General features: G+C 39.7%; 1 protein-coding gene across 9 annotated transcripts in view; it reads right to left on the bottom strand.

The window, feature by feature from the left end:
• Positions 1-379: 379 nt before the first annotated feature.
• Positions 380-20,515, bottom strand: part of TSHZ3 (teashirt zinc finger homeobox 3) — a 76,981-nt gene continuing 56,845 nt past the window's right edge. For all 9 annotated transcript variants that reach the window (XM_090062574.1, XM_090062581.1, XM_090062580.1 and 6 more), the window contains one exon: positions 380-5,162. In XM_090062574.1, the coding sequence (XP_089918700.1) occupies positions 1,963-5,162 (3,200 nt within the window). In that variant the 3' untranslated portion in view covers positions 380-1,962. The remainder of the gene's footprint in view (positions 5,163-20,515) is intronic.

The raw sequence follows: 20,515 nt of genomic DNA, 5'->3' as shown, positions 1-20,515 counted from the left end.
TCTATCCAGGATATTCAAGAGGAATGTGGTTAAGTATCAGTATCTGACTGGGTCTGAATATACAGCACAGCAAAGCATCTATTTGCTTTGCCACACACGTTGCATATAAACTCCCTTCTTTACAGTCAATCTTACCTGATGTTTAAAGAGGAGTTATAACATTCATTTATCTTTTCTGGGGAAAAATTTTGTTAATGCAGCCTTTGAATAAGTGCTACCCTGCTCTTTAAATGCGAAAGTTCACTAAAACTCCAGTGATTTATGTGCAGCTTTTGACTGCCAGCACCTGGCAGATGAAGAAACCTACTCAAGCTTCAGTCATAAACAGATAGCATACAATTTAATTTTAATGTGCTCGTTAGTCGTAGCACATTCCAGACATAATTGTGAACGCAACACAAAATTATAGCAAAAAGACAATTTTAATGCTGCTGTAGAAAAAAAGGTTATATGAAGAGTCATATAATGGTGCTTCATTGTCAACAACAAAACAGGGCACAGAGTGCATTACAGTGTCTGTGCTGTTTACATGCCAATATTTTATACATAGATTCTCATATGGTGTCAGCTGTCAGTTACTTCTGCAAATTAACTGCCAAAAATGGAGACGAACAGAATCACTTAGTGTGCTGGTAACCACGGGTTACCTTTCATATGCCTAAAGATAAAGCTGCAGTATGGAATCTTGGGAGAATAATTAGGCAGAACAAAACAGAAAGTTACCAATTGAAATAAAAAGGCATTCTACAATATGAAATAACAACCAAGAGCGCTTATAAATAAGTAAAAGAGGTTATATCACAGAATGCCTCATAACTTTTAAGCAAAGTATTACAGTACAAACATTTTAAAGGCTTTATCAATGTTTAGGAAATACAGTACAAGTTTTTCAAATAGATTTAACCCTTTGAGCACTGAGTTTATTTTGAATTTCTCTCTTTATTTTATTTTATTTTATTTTATTTTTTTTTACTAATAAATACCTTTAAAAGTCATGTTGTGCAAAATAGTTATAATGCATGCCAAGGATGCAGTCCGTGGCTTCTGTTATTTCAGACAGTTTAAAAACAAATGACAGCGATACTAATAAATATGTATAATTTAAACATGAACCTCTATCAATATAGATGTACTGTATAGCAAAACAAAACAAAACATACTTTGCTTTAAGAATAATGTTTCTGAATACTTTATAAATGCTATCTGTGGTATCTTTCATATAATTTACAATGTTTGAATGTTGAAAGAAAACCCTTTGATCTAGAAAAGAAATATACACTATATATAGGTACAGCTTATACCTGGGGGATATCAGGTATAAAAAACACTGTTGCTAAAAATGCAGAAGAAAAAGAAATGGCATTAACCACAATCACACTTTCCATAAGAGATTTTGAAATCTATACAATATATACATCTATGTTTCAATGTGAAAATAATATTTTTAAATTTCAAGGTGTGATACACCTCTGCATAAATGGAGGTTCATATTAGTAATTAGAACTAAGCTGGTAAGGGTCTTAAAAAACATAGGCATACATTTTTACCAAATTAATGCAAAAGTGCTTCAAAGTACTCAGAGGGCTAAAGATTATAGGGTGAGAAATACCAGCACACTTAGGTCACATGAAAAAAGTGCACCAGAATTAGTTATAAATGCTTAATTAAACTGTCTGTTAATGCATGCAGCTTGATGCATCAGAGGGATGCACAGCAACTAAATCCAATTTACACAAAGTTCCAAACACTTACCACTGCATTTTAACCTTCATATTTTACCAGTAACAACAGCTGATTATGCACCTCTATTTAAACACTGTACAGTTATACAAAACAGTTCAGCCCAGAGTTACTCTCTGGAGTTAAAATAAGAACATGTGCCAAGAACTAAACAGTAGCTTTAAGGCGTCTTTGACAGTGTTCCTCAAAGCAAATTACAGTTATTTTAATCAAAAGCAAATGCTACTGCTTCTCTAACTCCGAAACATACAGAAGATGATCCTCTGGTGACTTCCCATGTGTTTTACTAAGATGAAGTTTAACAGCATGCTTGCTTGCAAAAGTCCTGTTACAAAGTTTACACTGATAGGAAGTTCCAATTTCTTCCTCTGGAGATGATGTCACCAGTTTTTCAGATGGTGACTTTGCTTGTGCTATCTGATTGTTAATCTGTTCATTGGACAGTTTGGACAAGTCTCTTAACCTGAAACCTAGATGTGATTCAAGGTGACTGATATAAGTTGAGGGAGTTCTGATCTGTGAAGCACAGTCATTACAAAAGAACACTGGATGCCCAGTGTCCAAATTTTTAAGGAACTTAGTTCCCCCGGTCCTTCGGAGCTGGTATTTCACATTGGCTAGCCAGTGGCTAATGGTGGTCATTGAGAGTCCCGTAAACCTGGAAATGTGCATTCTTTCTTGAGGGCTCAAGTCTGACATGATGTATTTCCCCTCTGATGTCTGCCGCAAACTGGCTGCAAACTGGGCCTGCAGAATGAGCAAGTGCTGAGGGTTCCAGTTAGACTGACGTCCCTTCCTTTTCTGAGCTGGTGTGCTCTCTTCTGGTTCTTCTATTGTGGTACCATCAATGTCAGATTTCTCAGATATGCTGGAAGGTGTGGAAGATTTTGATGTGTGACTTTCTGTCAGGTTCTTCAGCATATCAGATATATCTGACAAGGCATTCTCGCGTAGCGGTGAGTTTGACATGAATGACACGACTGCAGATGTCTTTGCTGTTGTCACTGTAGATGAAGAAGATGCAGAAGATGTCGATGTAGATGACAAAAGCGCTGAACCCAAAGAGCAGCTTTTGTCACTCTTGCCTTTCGTCAAATCTATGGGTTGGTCATTGTTGACATGATAAAAATAACGGTCTAAGTGGTCTGGTTTTTTGGACTGTAAAGGTGGGGTGGCCACGGCAGCCTTTTCTGCCAAACTGTTGCTCATTTTAAAAAGCATGCTCATTGGATCCAAAGCAGGTAAAGATGGCTTTGCTGCCTTTCCAAGATGAATGTTCATGACAGACTGCAGTGCACTTAATGGATTTACAAATGGCTGTTCAGGAGGGTGATCGGTGATAATAGCTGTGCTGCTGCTTAAAGCACTTACAATTGACTTTACAGGCTCTTTACCATTTTCCACTGGTTCTACAGTTGGGCTATCCTTGCAACTATCCCTCTGAGGGACTGGACTGCTCTGTTGGCTTTTAAAACCACTGTCACTGGGGGCCTCCATCTTGAGGGGTTCACTAACTTCACTGCTGCATGGCGAAGGTGTTGCACGTTTCATTGGAGAAAGCTTTCCTTCCGGTTCTTTCATTTTCTCTTCAACTTTAGCCACTTTCTCAGTGACTTTCTTGACCAGTTCTTCCATGGCATGAAAGTTTGTTTTTGGCACAGGTGAGGTCTGACTGCTTGGTGGCGACACAAGCGGCTGGTTTTTAGTTGGTGACACTATTTCATTGTTTCCAAACACAGGTTTTAAGGGCGTACTTTTTCCAGATGAACCCAGCGACAGCTTCATCATGTTAGGAAGCTGGTAGGCAGCATGAATACTTGGGTAGCCACCCCAGCTCGGTGTGCCATTCTGGGCTTTGTTTATAGCTGACGTCACTGTGTTTTCTAGAGACTTTAAGATATCTAGACCCCCTTTGGGACTCTCTTCCAGATCATTTTCAGTCAAGTAGTGGTATTTGGAAGAGATATCATACTTTTCCTCCTCTTCACTTGACTTCTCCTTATCTTTCATTTTGTCATCAGTGATGCCTCTCTCTTTATCTACTTCTTTTTTAACTTCAACATTTAATTTGGGGGAGACACTAGAAGGTGTATTGGAAGGAGATGTAAAAGTGGTGGCAGCTAGTGGGACAGACTGTACCTTTTCATCTACTAAGGATGTTATCGTTGGCGTTGCTGGGGCTTCTATAATTGGCTTCCCCTTCTTCATGGCAGAGTTGGTGACTTTTATAAAATGTCCTGTCACCATCATGTGGGCAGTGAGTTCTTGCAGAGTATCATGCGAACTTCCACATTCCATGCATTTGAGAATTTGAGATTTTCTTGCTTCAAAATGCCAGGCATAGCTGGCACCGTTCTGGTGACCATAACGATTATTTGGTGTGATGTAAGGATTGGAATTTTTTTGTAGTGCATCGTTGGTGTCAGAGATAGTTGCTTTTGGCGTTCCACCTGTGGAGTCTGGAGAACTTGGAAGCTCAAGCTCCAATGATGCTTTCTTTCTAGTAGCTGGGATAATTTTTGCTGCTACAGGTGTAACAGGCTCTTTCAGAGGCACTTTTTGGTAGTGTTTTGTTTTGATCATGTGAACACTCAAGTCCTGAAGAGATTCAAATGAATGGCCGCAGTACATACACTTTAATACTTTCTGGGCATCTTCCTTCCCTTCCATTTCCAGCAAAGAACGTTTACGAGGTTTGGACCACCTTTTAGGGTTATTGTTATCAGTTTCATGGTTGTCATCTCGATAATGTCCTGTCTCATTCATGTGCACTGTTAATTCCACTAAAGTATCATAGGCAGCGCTGCAGTCTTTACAACGAAATTTACTGGCTCCTGTAAATATCGAGCCGTAAAGCTTACTACTTTGTCTGTACAATTGAACTGTGCTAAAAAGACTTGGTTCAGGAAGAATTCTGCTCTGAGAAACTTGCTGCAGTGTTTTTGCCATGGCAGTCTGATGCCAGTCAAAGCTGCCACTGCCACAACTGCTGCTGCTGCTGCTGCTACTGCTACTACTACCATTGTTTTTTTCTGACGTTGGCTGGTGGAGATTCAAATTGAGATTGGACCAGTAGGAATTGGAGAGAAAGTTGTTATATACCGCTTTCATTTGTTCTAAGCTATCAGATACAGTCGAATCTTCAAGTGGTATGGAAACCTCCTTGCTCTCCTCCTCGTTTTTGATAGAGCTGCTCTCAAAGTCTGCCATTCGGTCACTTGTCTCACTGATGTGAGATTCACTGTCCATTTCATGGCTAGAAAATTCAGCAGCTGGAGAATTTTGATAGCTCTGGCAGTTCTTACTGAAGTCTTTTTCTGGGCACGCATACTTTGCTGAAGGCTCCCCATCCACTGCATTTTCATCGGGTTCCACGTCTTCCTCCACCAGAGCTGCTGCCTTCAGTTCGTCTGAAACATAGGCTATCATAGGAAAAAGAATATATAAGAGTTAGTGACTGTTGCCCATGTTTTATATCAACTGCTTAAATGTTTCAGCCAAAGAACTGCATTTATTTGTAAAATTAAACAGTTAAAATTTAGTGTTTCTTCAGAGCAAGAAAAAAAATCTGCTCTTCAAACATAATTTGCCACCTTATTCTTCTCAAGGGGCAACAGCTTGAAATTAAAACTAAATTTGAAATTAATGAAGCACATTCTGGAGGTGGCATTCATTTCTAAAGTAATAAATTACTTGTATCAACCTCAGAGACAGCAGTTCCTGTCTGTCAATTAATATGTCTTATGCTTCTCCTACCCCTAATGCATTTCTTAACAGACAGATTCACAATTTAAATTAAGCAAGCATTTTTTACTCATTACATTTTTGAGCCTCAATCTTTAATAAATATAAAGTACAAAAAACATCAATAAAATTCCTACAAAGTAAAAAAAAAAGACTTCAATTACAACAAATTAAAACCAAGATTTATTTTTTTGGAGGGGGTGGAAAAGCAGGTGATTCAAAATCCTGAAATAACTTGCTAACAGTGATTCAAGGATATTCATTATAGAGGTACAAATGGCCCATTCACATTCAAACATACTTCTCTCCTCAGCATGAAAGCCCGTGCAGAATTATGTCAGGAGCAAGTTCAAGAAAATTGGTATGCTGTTCTCATTCTTGCTGTATAAATATATACAAGACCTTCCAGTGGACCTTACAAATGTCAAAGTGTTTGCTCTTTAGACTACTTTGTCAATATTTACTCAGCATAAACTACACGGGCACCCAACAGGGATCCTGCCTTTTATTTTATTTTTTAAGTAATGCAACTGATGATGTAAATCTAACATGCTCTTCCTGAATAGGATAGTTGGGAACTGACTAGCTTTATATTAAATTTTTCACAGTGGTACTCTGCGTGCATTTTACATATACGCGTCACCTCTTTAACAAATAAATTTATGAAAGCATTGAGAAAGAGAGATCATTCATTGATCAAAGTGACCCATCACTTTACAATGCAAGAAGCTAAAGATAACTGAGATGCCAGAAATATATAAATATCATTAACAGGAATTTTTTTTTTTTTAAATAGAAGCACCTGAGAGCTTACTAGCTCCGTACCATCGTAATAATATACAACTGAAAAAAAAATATTTGTAGTAAGCTTCAATGGTGGAAGGCACTTGGCTTTTGGCCTTGACTTTTACAACATTTGCAATGTGCGGGTATCTGGCTTAGCACACCACAGCTCAGCATATTAAATAATCTAGTCAGGTTATAGAATACAATATATATTGAGGAAACAAACCAGAGCATTTGAAAAAATTACCATATCATTTAGATACCATTCATAACTTTTCACACATCTTTTCAGGATTTTTGTGTCATATGTTAACAGAAAACCACTAAATTTTAACGTAATGATGAAACTGGACTTCTAGTTTTGGATAGAATATGCTTCATCCAGTTGGGAAGTATAAAAAATTCATCACTGCCCTTTAACATGGATGAGTTTTAGCAAACTTTCTTCCAAGCGTATAAAGGTGTAATCTGGCATTTAGAGTACAAGTTAAACCTTTGGAAGTGTACACATATCAAGCCAGAACAACAACAAATTTTACCCGTGTATTATAGTGCAGACTATTTTTCTAGCTGTGGAAATCCAACCAGCGGGTGATCCTACATCTAGTATGGTTTTATTGAAAAACTAAATTAAGGTAAAACAAAGCCTGATTAAAAACACATATCCTATCTGAAAACCTGTATTTTAAAATGTTAAAATACAAGCTTCAGATCTAAAGAAAATAGAATTCCTCTCTATTTTCCTATTGTTTTCACCATTTTGAAATAATATAATCAATGGCAAGGATTCTTTAATCATCATTTATATTGCAGCCATGGCTACAGGTTGTAATCAAGATCTGGGACCGTTCTTTTAGGCACTACATAACCACTTGCAAAGGGGCAATTCCAAAGCACTTGCAGTCTAATAAGGTATACTTTATTTAATGCTTTCATTCCATTATGGAATAGGACAAACTGTCTTTTATTTTATTATTTGCATCATAGTATTTCTTGTCTATCATTACTTATCCCAGAAGAACAAAGGAGTATAAACCCTTGTCTAAAATAAGAAAGTGAAAATAATGATGGATAATGCTTGAGCAACAGGTACTGTTCAACAATGGTCACTGTTGAAGAACGGAGGCTCCATGGTTCCTGTCATAAAGGGGAACTTTGCCAGAAATATCATAATCCTTTCCTGTGGGATCCATTTGTGAAAAGTTTTCCTTTAAAATTTCCACCCCCTTGTTTACCTTCCCAACCTGTGAGATTACAGCCTTGTTCTGGAATAAGGAAAATGGGTGGCTATTTAATGCAACACATGGAAAGAAGTCATTTTTACACTTGCCCATTCCAGGGAAACACTAAGCTTTGCTTCCCTGTATTCACTGAAAGCTGTGCATTCACTCTCAAAACCGTGCATGCCAACAAGCAGGGGTCACCGCTTGGAAATCAGTGACACTACTTGTGGGAGTGGGATCTCGTGCTCATTATTGTGAACAAGAACCATGAACGTAGCCCGTGATTAGTGGTGTTCCCTGCATCTCTGTTTCTCTTACTACTGAAACTTTGTGATCTTTGTTTGGACTGAAACACTTGTATTGTCGTATTCATAGTTTTTAAGAGAGTGACTTTTCCATTAGGTGAAAACCTTCAGCATGCAGCTCATTTAAATTTAAATCTATTTAACTTTCATGCTTTCTTTGCCCTTTCCACCAGCTATCAAGCATATTTGCGTGCTAACCAGGAGCTGCCTCCTCCATAACTCTCTTCTTCTTCCTAAACAGAAGTCAGCAAGCCAAGTCTGTGACACTGCAGCCTTTGATCCAGACACGCACGTAATACGTCCCAGACCAGAGTAACAGATTTAACACGGCAGCTTGCAACCTTGATAAACTAATTCCACTACAATGTGGAATATAAGGGGGTGGGGGAGAGGGGCACGGAGGGGGGGAAGCGTGCACCTTTACACCCACCAGGAATCTATCTGAAACCATTACAGTGAGTCAGTACAACTGTCCAGGAGAGAGGAAAAATGGGGAAAAACTTCATCCCGGTTCCCTCAACTAGAGTCCTCCCTCATGCATAGTATGAGGTTGCCCGTGAGAATGACAAAACCGGAGCGGACTCTCAACCATGATCATCCCAAACCAACTGGAGTTTGCACCCGTAGTTTTCTGTGGCTCTTAACTCTGGTTTGTACACAGGCCCCAATCACCTACTTACTCTTGATCTGCACAGGGTACTAAAGGGGAGTTACAACAGACTTTATCGGGAGTTTTTTCCCTGTTACTCACGGTCCTAGCGAACCGTCATACTCTACTGGGCTGCTATGGGGAAGATACAAGCTGAACCCAAAACGGGGCCATCTCAGACAATGAAAAAATCTTCAGTGCCTCCTAGGAAAACCCACAGCACCCTCGGAGATCCAGCCAGGCAGCGACGTGCAGACAGGTAGAAACGGCTCTGTGGTGGGTCAGATAGTTCTGCGCACCTAGCAGCAGCTTGTTACCCCCAAAGGATACAGGAGGCTACTGGCATCTGCAACTCTCCTCACGTTGGCCAGCCGGCGCCTTGTAGCTTTCTCAGAACTTCCCTCCTTTCCCAGCCCCCCGGCCATGTTCACAAGGGAGTGGAAGCAGGCTGCAAGGCTACTGTTGGAAGCCCCATCTGGAAGCAAGAAGCTGCCAATCCCTCGCCTGTTCAACTGAGCTCTACAACACTGCCTAGCAAACTGCAAGACTATAAGCAAAGATTACACTACATGGCAATAGCAAACAAAAGGATGCAATGGAAAGATCATTTGTGCAAATTAGTATCTGCAAGAGGAGCAAAGGGACTATCGGCAGCTGTTGGTAAAATTCTGCCTTCCCAGGGGCTTCCAGGAGGTGAAAGACCCTCTCTAAGCTGGATTACCTCCTCTACTATATCTTCTCACTTGCTTTTTATTGAAAAACTCTCGATTTTGCTGGTTTTAAAATGTAAAATACATGTCTGAAACAGCAGGAGAGCTGGGCAACCGTTCTCTAATGCCAATGCCGCAACAGCAGAGTGTAAGGGGCGGGGGGACCCTTAAAGTCCAAAAAGTTAATAGGAACTGAAATGAAAGAAATTACATGTTTCTGTGGGGTATTTTCCACATTAATAAAAGAAAAACTTTGCACAAAAGTTTTCAATTTACATCTTGTGGGGGTAGGGGACTCACTTGAGGCTGTCTGCAAACCCAAATAACGCAATGATTGTGACAGGCTGCTTGCCAAAAAGTAGAAAATGGGTTTGTATAGAAAATAAGGACACCGAAAGGATTCAGAAAATCATCCTGGGTACTGTTAGAGAGAGGTCAAAAACATACAGCTCCCTCATTAATATTTATTAGAATTATTAACTAAACCACTAGGTAAAAATGAAATTAATACCTTTAATATAAATACATAACAGTAAGCTGTAGTATAATGTAATTCATTTCCATACAAGGGGGAATTACCTTCATAACAGAGCTATGGATCATTTCTTTACTAGTGGAAATAAACTGTGCTATATCACTTCCCAGAATGATCTGTACATAACACATATTGTATATACACAGATATAGTCTCATACATTCTCCATACATACACCAGAGATGCCATTACAAAGCCTGCATATGTACTGAATAGAAATATCCTACAAAAATGGAAAGTTACTGTGCAGCTAAACCAAAGCGTTTATTATCAGTATTTTTTTTCCTGAGGGCCTAAGCCAAGTTCAGTGCTGGTCTAAATGGGTACAACTCTGCTGGAGCCAAGGGATTGAATCCACTGATGCCAATATCCTTTCCATATAGTACTGACGTGACACTTCCTGCATCCCTTTCACTAACATGGTCAGAAACACCTGATTTAGTTTGTATGAAAAGATCATAATACAAACCAATCTAGTTTTCACTTTACTCCACTATTTATTTCCTTATACTGCAAAAGGCCATATGATACTATTTTGATTTAGATCATGGACATTTTTCATTTCAGCAGTTTTACAATGTCTTGTTTCAATGTTGTGACTGTTTCTTCTCTTAGGCTATGTGTAGACGAACTGAGACGCGTGTGTGCATGACACTTTAAAAGGCTAAATGCTTTTGCACCTCTTTACTGGTGTCGGTGTTTGCACACCTCGGCGGTGTATTGCGCATTAATTCCAGCTACTGTAGGAAATTTGGCAGTGTAATGCACCTTAAATGACTCCTTTGAGGAGTTTTAGTTTGCTGCCCCTACAGCCGTGGAGCGAAGCACCGGGCCCCGTGCAGCTCCGTGGCTCTGCAGGAAGCCCTGCAGGCAGCCTGGCAGCAGCCTGGGAAAGCATCTCTGCCCAAGAAAAGCAGTGAGCCCCTGATCTTCCTTTTTTCCCCCCTGGAGCCTGCCTGCCTGAGCTGTGCAGGGGCCCAGTGCTTCCCTCCACAGCTGTGGTACCCCCTGGGACCGCCCGAGCTGGGTACCCCTGGGGGGGACCTGCCACTGCCACAGAGGGAAGCACCAGCCCCACCAGGGACCTCTCCGCCTGCCGGCAGCTCGCCCTCCCCTCCCCACCAGAGAGGCAGGTAAATCAGTAGGGCGTGACACAGGGGTTTAATTGGCCCTAAACTGAAACGGTGTTTTTTAAAACCCACTGCTTCAGTTTAGGGCCCCTGTTTCATCTACACATGCCCTTAGATGTTGTTTACTCAAGCAATCTTACAGTTCAGGATAAAGGCCTTTTTTATCTAGATAAGCAGAATTTTTTTGTTTAAAAAAAAGTTGAAACATCAAACCTTGTTTTTAATGACTTGAGAATATTTCAAAACCAACCACCTCCCATGAAATATTTTGTTTCAACAAATGGGACTTAAGTTTAATGAACAATCCCATATGATTTCTAATCATTCACCATTCAAGATATACAGTTTAATGCATCTTATATGTGCACTACATTTTCCAACGTATTTAAATGCATCTTGCAGAAGTTTCCAAGGGCTTAAAAATGGAAACAAACAGGTTACATTTTACAATTAAAAAGAGAAGACAAAAGAAAGGGTTAGGACGTGATACAATCATGATCAGCCTTCCTATTGCTTCGCTTTGGAGTCCTTAGACATCCATAAACTAAGCTGATGTGGTCGGTTCTTCAAACTGAGATCCAATTAAAGAGTAACCGCACTAAAATGTTATTTTGCACCTAAATTCCAAATCAGGCATATGTAACGAGTGTTCATTGCAAGGTATAATTTTCTGCTCTTCTGTTAGTACATACCTAAGAAAAAGTGAAGAGCAAAGGGAACAATAATTCAGAGGTTAGGGAAAGGGAGGCTTTCACCTCCAGAGCACAGCATCAGACCAAATCTAGTCCAGGTTGGAAAATGATCATGTCTGATGGATGTTTGGCAACACTGAGGAAATGAGGTGGCATCTTTAGTCCCGTTCCTTGCAACTGTGTATTACCACCACAAAAAAATAAAATCCATCACAACTGCTATTTTCAACACTAAACAAGCAAGAGATACTGAAATGCTTCCTTCAGCCTAGAGTTTATGCCTCCTAGCGGAGTTGAAATACTCTTGGGGGTGCCGTGGGGATTGCCACTGCCCATGCTATACCAATTATTTGGATTAAAAAGAGGACCCCAAATTTGTCATCAAGGCAGCACCATTTACTACGTGCTATGGCTGCTTACAGACATAACCACCCCCCACCCCCCTCAAAACGGTGCTTTATTTTAAACTGTGTGCTCCCACACTGAGCCTAGCACATGCCCAGAAGAGGCACTGCATTAGCCTCACCTGCCTCACCCAGCATCTGTACAGATCAGACACTTCAGTGGGGCTTTTAGACTGAATCAGCTTTAGATAAAAGCACCAAAAAGCCCCGCTGAAGCACCCAATCTATATAGACGCTGCAGAGCCGAGTCGAGCTAATGGGGGCTTCCTCCAGTAAAACATGTTTTTATTTTTCCCCTCATGTCTGCCAGTGCAATGTGTTTTTATTAATCATTTTCCCCTTAAACCACAACATCACTCTCCTTAGAAATAGGCTAAGTCTCAGGTAATCTATAAAGAACACCTAAGAAGTGTAGGGCCGCAATTAGATTATTCTGAGGCAAGATATGACACAGTTTATGGATAAGGGGAAGAAACAAGATAGCCAACAGTAAATTGTGAAATACAAAGATGATTGGATTTGGATTAAGCTGCTGAACTTTGCTTGCAATATTAAAAACAGGGGTAAGAAAAAAACTGATTCAGTGGATAGAGGTAGTTAGAAACATAATGCAAATGAGAATACATAAGAGTTACAATTCTCTTTCTAGATAATCTCCTCTCTAACTGCCAACTGTGTTTGTTGGAAGAAAAGCTACATACATTTACCCACGATGTGGGGAATTTTTACACAGTGATAGGCTGATTATTCATATGTAACAGCTTGCATTTGAGATTTCATAAGGGGCAATGTGTCACGGAACTGTTATCTCCCCAATTTGGATTAAGCTGCTCATAGATAGGATCACACTGACTCCTCACTGTGATCCTATCTACGAGACTGAAATTTGGGGTGGCCAGCCTTATTTACAATAGTGCCAAAATAAATGGAGAATGACAATGCTCTCTTTATACAAGCATGGCAACACTGATTAACCAGCACTTTGAGCAGGACATTATTCTTGGTTAGAGAGGTCAGAGGTGCTGCTTCATAGGGGCAGAACTGTCTGGTGCTAGAGCAAAATGTTTTTTCCAAGGGGAGAGGTCAGTGCTTCTCTTGCATGTCGGCTGGAGTCGCTGGTCCCTTTCAGTAGAATAAGACTCTATTCCAAGATTGATTATTCTGCCCACTGGCAAGGTCAAGAATATTAATTTTGAACATGTTAATTTGATGTAATGTGCATGATTAATGCTTGTTTAGTTTGAGATTTTTTTGTGTTAATACATCTACAGCCTCTTCATGCCAATAATAGTGTGGTATTAAGTTATTGGGGATCACACTGTGACTGCATGAGACAGCATGCCAATGTAATGGGTAGCTATCATTAGACACCAGAAACTTTGAAGTGTATTTGTCTTTGTTTCTTTGCTGAAAATACGGCAGCTGTCTAATACACAGCGCTCAGAAATAGGCCACAGGAAGCTCACCAGCTGCTCTAATCCAGCATCCTGTACTGGTTTTAAATTTGGAGTAACTTCAGTGAGCTCAAATCAACTGCAAGTGTTAAAGAATAGGTTTGCATAGATCCAAATGCACAGGCAATAGATGATAAAGAGAAATGCAGTTTGGACAGCCTAAATAGAAAGCAAAGTAAAACCATACTAAGCACCTTATTCTTAGGTCACTGGTATTCCACGCTTACTGACTTCTGGTGTAGTTTAAGTGAGAGACAGCTCAGGTTCAATAAATTTACACCTGGCAACTGCCGGTAACTCCTCCTTGGAAGCCATGCATTTTTGGATCACATGTCTAACATGTGACGAGGCAAAAAAAAAAAAATCCCAAACCAGGATTTGGATTAGTATCCAATTCCAGGTACTAATTCTGTTGATAAGGCAGACATTCAACTTTCTGAAACCAAATATTGTTTAAATTTCTGGTGACTTTGCAAACTTCTCATACATACAATTTCCTCAATCACAATTTATTTCCTCATTGCAAATTATACTAAATACCTTTAATACACACCAGAAAAAATGCTGTCATCATGCGAGATTAATTTTAATAGTAATTTGGTCCTTTTAAACATCACCCTCCCCCATTTCATGGAGCTCAGGAGCTTAAGAAAGCATTAATATATTATTCTTCACAGCGTCCCTATGGAATAGATACTCAGTAGATGGGGGAAATGGAGGCATAAAGAATATCGGTGATTTATCTAGGGTCCTATAGGAAACCCAGGAATAGAACCCAGAACTCTTGAATTAGCCTGTAAATTAGTTTCTATAATGATGAGAGAGACAACATACAGAAGTAGCCTAGGCTCTTGAGCTGGAAGTCATAGCTTTTGATCCTAAACTTCCTCTGTTTATGTTTATGTACATCAGTGTACCATGCATAATTGAAAATAATTGAGAGTTTTAAGCTTAAATAATTATTAAGGATCAAATTCTCCAGTGTAGAACCCACAGGTGCACAAATTGGGCAAAGCCCAGAGTCTGTGCCTACAAATCTCCTCTGAGGCAAGCTGCTGTGATTCAACAAAAGCAGAATCTGCATACTGCCAGCGATCTTCATTTGGCAGCAGGGAACGTGGGAACGAGACAAACGGAGGCATTACCTGAACTCGCCCACAAACAGCTTTCTGCTCTCAGCAGAGAGAGGAAGTTGCGGGAAACTGTGAAGCATTTGTTCTAAGTCAGTAGAGTAAGAAGAGTCACACGATGGATCGCACCTCTGTCATGCGCAAAGCTGAGCTTTGCCCTGGTTTCTCTGCGGTCAACCTCACCAGGGTTTTCCTGAGCTCTCCTAAAATTGCCCCATGTGAGATCTGACTCCACATCTGTCCTACAGGGTGAGCAGTGTCTCAGTGCCTCATGTCAACCTTTTTTTCTAGGTATTGGTTTGTTAAGACATGCTTGCATAAAGAGTTTAGCCTTTCTTGCCCTTTTCTACAACCTGCTACTGTCCTGTGTACCAGAAGAATCAAAGAAACTTCAGCATCATGTACATCATATGCCTCCTGCTTGACCCGCTGAAGAAACTGCACGGTGGAGACTCGGCAGTCCCTCTGTTCCTCTGAGCACAGGGAGACACGTTCTTTCTCCCCCTTCTGCAGTCTGTGCAAGGGTTGGGAGAACAAAGGTTCCCCACTTCATCCGTTTATTACACGCACAAACTGGTCCTTTATGATCAGGGCTAGTGAGGCAAATAAAAACTATTTTTTTGTGAACATGTATCCAGATTCTGAATTGCTATTTAGTTTGAGCACATTTATACCCCTTTTTGTTCTCATGTCATGAGTATTCATACAAATACTTCCCAACAGACACATTATTGGGGAATGTTGGTACTTTGTAAAAGTACACCTATTTGCAAATAGTTATTCACAGCTCAGTGTAGCTAATCATCATCTCTACCCCTGTTTGTAATGTTTTACAGGTCAGTTAACCAATTATGAAGCAGGAACAAGACCAGGTGTTTTACACGGGAATTTAAAAATGGTAAATTATGAATCACTGAAGTCAACAGTTCAGAAACAACCCACAGTCTGAAATAATGTTCACATAAACTGAACAATGATGATTGACAAATAAATTAGTGACATTCAGAGTCTATTTGCAGACATTTGTACAACAGAAGAGAAGATTTTTTTTGTATAAATTATTCATTATAATGATGCAACCAACTCAAAGGAAGACACAATTCCAGCTTCATAAGAATGAACTGCTCAACACAAATGGAAGTCATTTGCCCACACAAGGGAACAAGAACAGACCACTCGATTTTACACCTCAACCCTTTTTAAGTTGGACCTGAATACCAGTACATATCTCTGGGTTCTTCTGATGCAAAAGCTACCTGTTTCTTTTGACCTGGCAAAAATATCCATCACAATCCTCAGGAAACACAAATCCATCTGGAGAAAGGTGTTGCTAACAGCACACGGTTAAGTACATGCTTCACCAAGCTCTTTAGACAAACTGATGCTAAACCACACAGTGACACAACTCCCTGCTCAGTATCAGCGTTTGGGCGGCATCTCTTAATCACTGAGAAGCACACAGGGCATTCAACAAACTAATACGAGATTCACAGCCAACTCCAGGATAAGCAGGCATGAGCATAAAAGTTCTCAATATGGCTCTAATAGCTCTTAATTATTATAATCCTTCACTAAGCAAACAGATGTTGTAAGGGAACTTTAGTTTCTTCAAATGCAGTAATCAAACCATTCTGCTTCTGCCCTCCCCCTTCTCAGCAAATGCTTTGTATAGTGGAGTGGAAATAGCAAATGCAGTGACAAAATGACCATTTTAATTGTCACGGAAATCTGTTTCTGAACTGAAAGGATGCTCCCCCAATTTCTCTTCAAGGCTATTCTTGTATTATGATTATTTAGATTTTCTGAGGATATTATGAAAAAAATGAACACATTAACACACAGTGGTCTTCCTGCATCTCTGCTTATATTTAATATGTACGTATCTTTCTGCTTTTGTAATGACCAGAACAGCACCCTTGTGTTTGTTTACAATCAGACTAATGCTAGCATAGGTCTCTGGAGGGGTAGTATACCCTTCATGGTAAATTTAAATACTCAAGTATACAATAATGTTTCTATCTAAAATGCTTCAAAATATTATGGTTGGAGTCTAGAAGCCATGGTAATAGATTATTTTAAGTGGTCATGGCTGCTCAAGGTAATTGAAATGTATTGGCTAATTTTTTTCCATATATTAAAAGACCTTCAACTTGATTCTTTCATTCCTTGTAAAATCAAAATTTCAGCAAAAGTCATTCATGTGGTGGCTTCTGCAGCAGTTTTGGTGCAGAACATACTTATAAGCTGTATGCAATTGTGTAATGCAATTAAAGGATGTCTATACATGTTCTCTGACACGTTCTAATGAGAACACATTGTAGCAGACTCGATGAATCATCAATTAATAGCATCATGTGCAAGTCCCCATGGATTTAAAAATGGCTGCTGGGACACTTTAGCTAAAGGTCATCCACTGAGATTTAGTTAAAGCATCCTGTGGCCATTTTTAAATATGCAGGGGCTTAATACACATGACACTGCACTGTTTTAATTACAGCAGCCCTCTAGGAACTGCTCTAATTGAAATGCCTCCCTTCACATCCTTGAGCACACGTATAAGCACCCAGAATGCTCAATTTTTTAAAACACTACTGTATTTTCACCCATTGTAAGCAAACCTTTATTTACTATGATGCTCCTCTAAGAGCGACAACACAACCATAGGCCAAAGCCTTATGCCCTTTCACAGTTTTCTTCAGTCCTCCTCTGTAATAATAGTGCACTAGAACTAAGAACTGAGTGAAGACTGCAGGATTTACCTCTAAGAAAAGGGAGTTCCATTTTGTTTCCTACCATACAGCAAAGAAACATGCTGAACATTTCACTGATGGGCTAATCATGCTAGATACTGTTACGTAAATGGGTCTCTGCCTGGTATTAGGTATTTAACTGTAATGATTGAAGTATGTTGGTCTAGCTGGGTTTCTCTGTAAAACAAAACTAAAATAATGTGCTCAGTACAAAAGGTTCACCCATTCCTAAACAGGAAAACTTGAGAAGTAAAAGGGGAGGGGATTGAAATGTCTCTTCCATCTACCAATGAAACTCTTGTCATTTTTTAAAAGCTGCTGTTATGGTACAGTGTGAATAGTTTATAGCCACAATTGTGAACATTTAATGTCACATAAGAAGAGACACTTGTCAAGTGCTTTTCCCTTACAAGCACCCTCATCATGACCTGTGTTAATGAAGTTAATTGAATTTAAGATCAATAATGGTTAATTATTGCAATTTGACATTCTGAGATAAATGGCTTTAAGACAGAGAAATGTGTGTGTATGTGAATTCTCTCCAAAGAAGGTGAACACATTACAGCCTAAGAGGGATCACACAGTCCTTCCATTGATCCTGGTACAAATCTGATCGACCTAATCCTCTGATGAATGTGGGCTTTTCACAGCTACAAGTAAATGTTCTACAAGACTACTCTAACCCTTGTCACTGACCAAATCTATATGAGCTGTACACTAGAAATCTATTGAGATAGATTAAAGAACTGCTGTAGAAACAAGAGATGCTTCAATAAAGATGAAGGTTTATTATATTGACTATTAATGTTACATATTGTATGTAATTATGAATGCTTACAGATCACAACAGTTTAATTTTGGTCATTTAGATGTAAATGATTTTAATTGAGCAATAATATTAAAGAATGAAAACATGGTTAAAATCCCAGTCACCAGAACAGATCTGATAGGTTATGTGCAAGTAGCTAGTAAGTAGGAGATTATAAAATTATCCTTACAATGTGCAAAAAATAGGATTACCATAGATTCAGGTTAGTATTTATTTCATAAAAGCTGTACTCACCATACTATATTTAGATTTTTTATAAGTTTACTTGCACAATAGTTCCCCAACAGGAACACATTTTTTCAAATGTGTTAGTAATGATACTCTTACATGCATACTGAACAAGTTAAATGACCACTTACAAGATTTATAATGACAAAGTAAATGTTGTCAAGGAAAAAGTATTACTGATTGCAGAGCGCTGACAATAAAAAGCCGCTGAAGAGTTCTGTCAAAATGTAAGATTATGCAAAAACACTATTGAGAACACTGCTAATCATCTGCTCTTGTCAATTACTTGAAGGGTATCTGACAGCATATTTACATTAAACACAGTTCAGTAGCAAAATCCTTAATGCTGTATCAGAATATTTTTATTACCATTAGCAATCCTTTAAAAAGTCCTGTTACAGTGCTATGGCAGTAATGATGCAATATCTATGTCTATATCAGGTAGATACATCCATCTCGTAACATTTAAAACAACATGATTAAATAATATATATGAGAAAGATGCAAATGATATTTGATCTATATGCACTGAATGCAGCCAATTTTTGAGTAAGTTTAAATGAACCACTAGTCTTTGTCTGCAAGGTTTCTCAAACTCACCCACTGACCGTGTCTCTGCACCATCCTACAATGAACGGTCTTTGCAAGTACCCAATTATACTAAATCTTGGATTCCAACTCGGAATTCTGTAGCTTTCTGAAGAGTTACATCAGCTGACAACAGTTTTCAGCTGTAGCAGAAACTCAAGTGAGTTATGTCCATCTCAGACTTTTGATTCCTCTCCTGTAACATGCAGAAATAAATTAAATATAACTTTGTTGAACTGCACATCTGAACCCTCCTATCTTTTAGATGGGCTTTCATCAGGAAATGGATAATAAAAAAATATAACTAAACCTGAGGGAGACATGCAATACCTTCAGACAGGTATTAAAAGTGAAAACAGCACAAGTGAGAGAGCTATCATAGAGATGGAATTCACTGTGGTCTAGCTCAGAACAGGAAAGTAGGCCATCCTGACCTTACCCACAGGATGGGTTTGAAGTGCAGTTAATGTTACTAAAGTGCTTAGAGCTCTTCAGGTGTAAAAGTACTCAGTATGGTTATTGTCTACATGGTATGAGACAGTGCTGTGCACCGACACCCAAGCCAGCTCTGCATCTGCACTAGCTCTCAAACCACAGGCACCCAGTAACCTGCACTTGCACAACACTGAGCCCAGGCTAGTCAGTGCTAGTTCTCACCAGAGTCTCACTTTATGTTCCATGAGAATGTGGCATAAAACTGGGGGAGTCACTATGGGTGCCAACGGCCAATCACTTCTACCACCAACAGTAGGGGTCACCTTGTGGGTAAAAAGGGGCTCATCTCATCTATACACAACTCCACCAATCATCCATTGGGGAGAATTTAGCTCTTTTTCTATATAATTAGTAATCAGCATGATTGCTTATTGTTTGTACTGCAGTTGCACCAGAAACCCCAGTCAGAGACCAGGAACTTTCTGTGCTAGTTGCTGTACAAACCAAACCAACACAATTCCCACTCCAGACAGCTAATAACTAAGTATGCAAACATACATACATGGGTACACACACGTAGACACATATGCCTATTTCCTCTTCACTTGTTTTTCTAACTACTCTTGGACCTAAATATGCATCGCTATTCCTAGTCAAAGAGCTGCCAAGGTCCAGTCTAGCAACACCATTTAATGATGCCTGTACATCTCAGGCCTCATCATTCCCCCTTCTTTCAATAATACAAATAGCAGAATTCTCACTGGCTTCAGCAGACAAGTCACAGGGCTCCTCAGATAAGGGCCTAAGGCCATGTGTAGGAAAAACAGGAGGCGTGTGTGCACGACACTTTAAAGCAGGCTAAATGCCTTTTGCACCGCTTTATTGGTGTCGGTGTTCGCACACCTCGGCAGCATATTGAGCATTAATTCCAGCTGCTGTACGAAATTTGGTGGTGTAATGCACCTTAAGTGACATGAGGCACAGCAAACTAAAGGAGTTTGAGTTTGCTGCCCCTACAGCCGCAAAGCTAAACACCAGGCTCCATGCAGCTCCTCAGCTCTGTAGGAAGTCCCGCAGGCAGCCTGGCAGCAGCCCAGGAAAGCAGGCTCTGCCCAAGAAAAGCAGTGAGCCTGATCTTCTCCCCCCACAACAAGCCTGCCTGCCTGAGCTGCATGGGGGCCTG

The sequence above is a fragment of the Crocodylus siamensis genome, chromosome 9 (genome assembly GCF_052110815.1).
Source record: "Crocodylus siamensis isolate JL-2025a chromosome 9, ASM5211081v1, whole genome shotgun sequence".
Lineage (NCBI taxonomy): Eukaryota > Metazoa > Chordata > Crocodylia > Crocodylidae > Crocodylus > Crocodylus siamensis.
The sequence above is the reverse complement of the archived record's forward strand: the minus strand, read 5'-3'. Positions and strand labels throughout refer to the sequence as shown.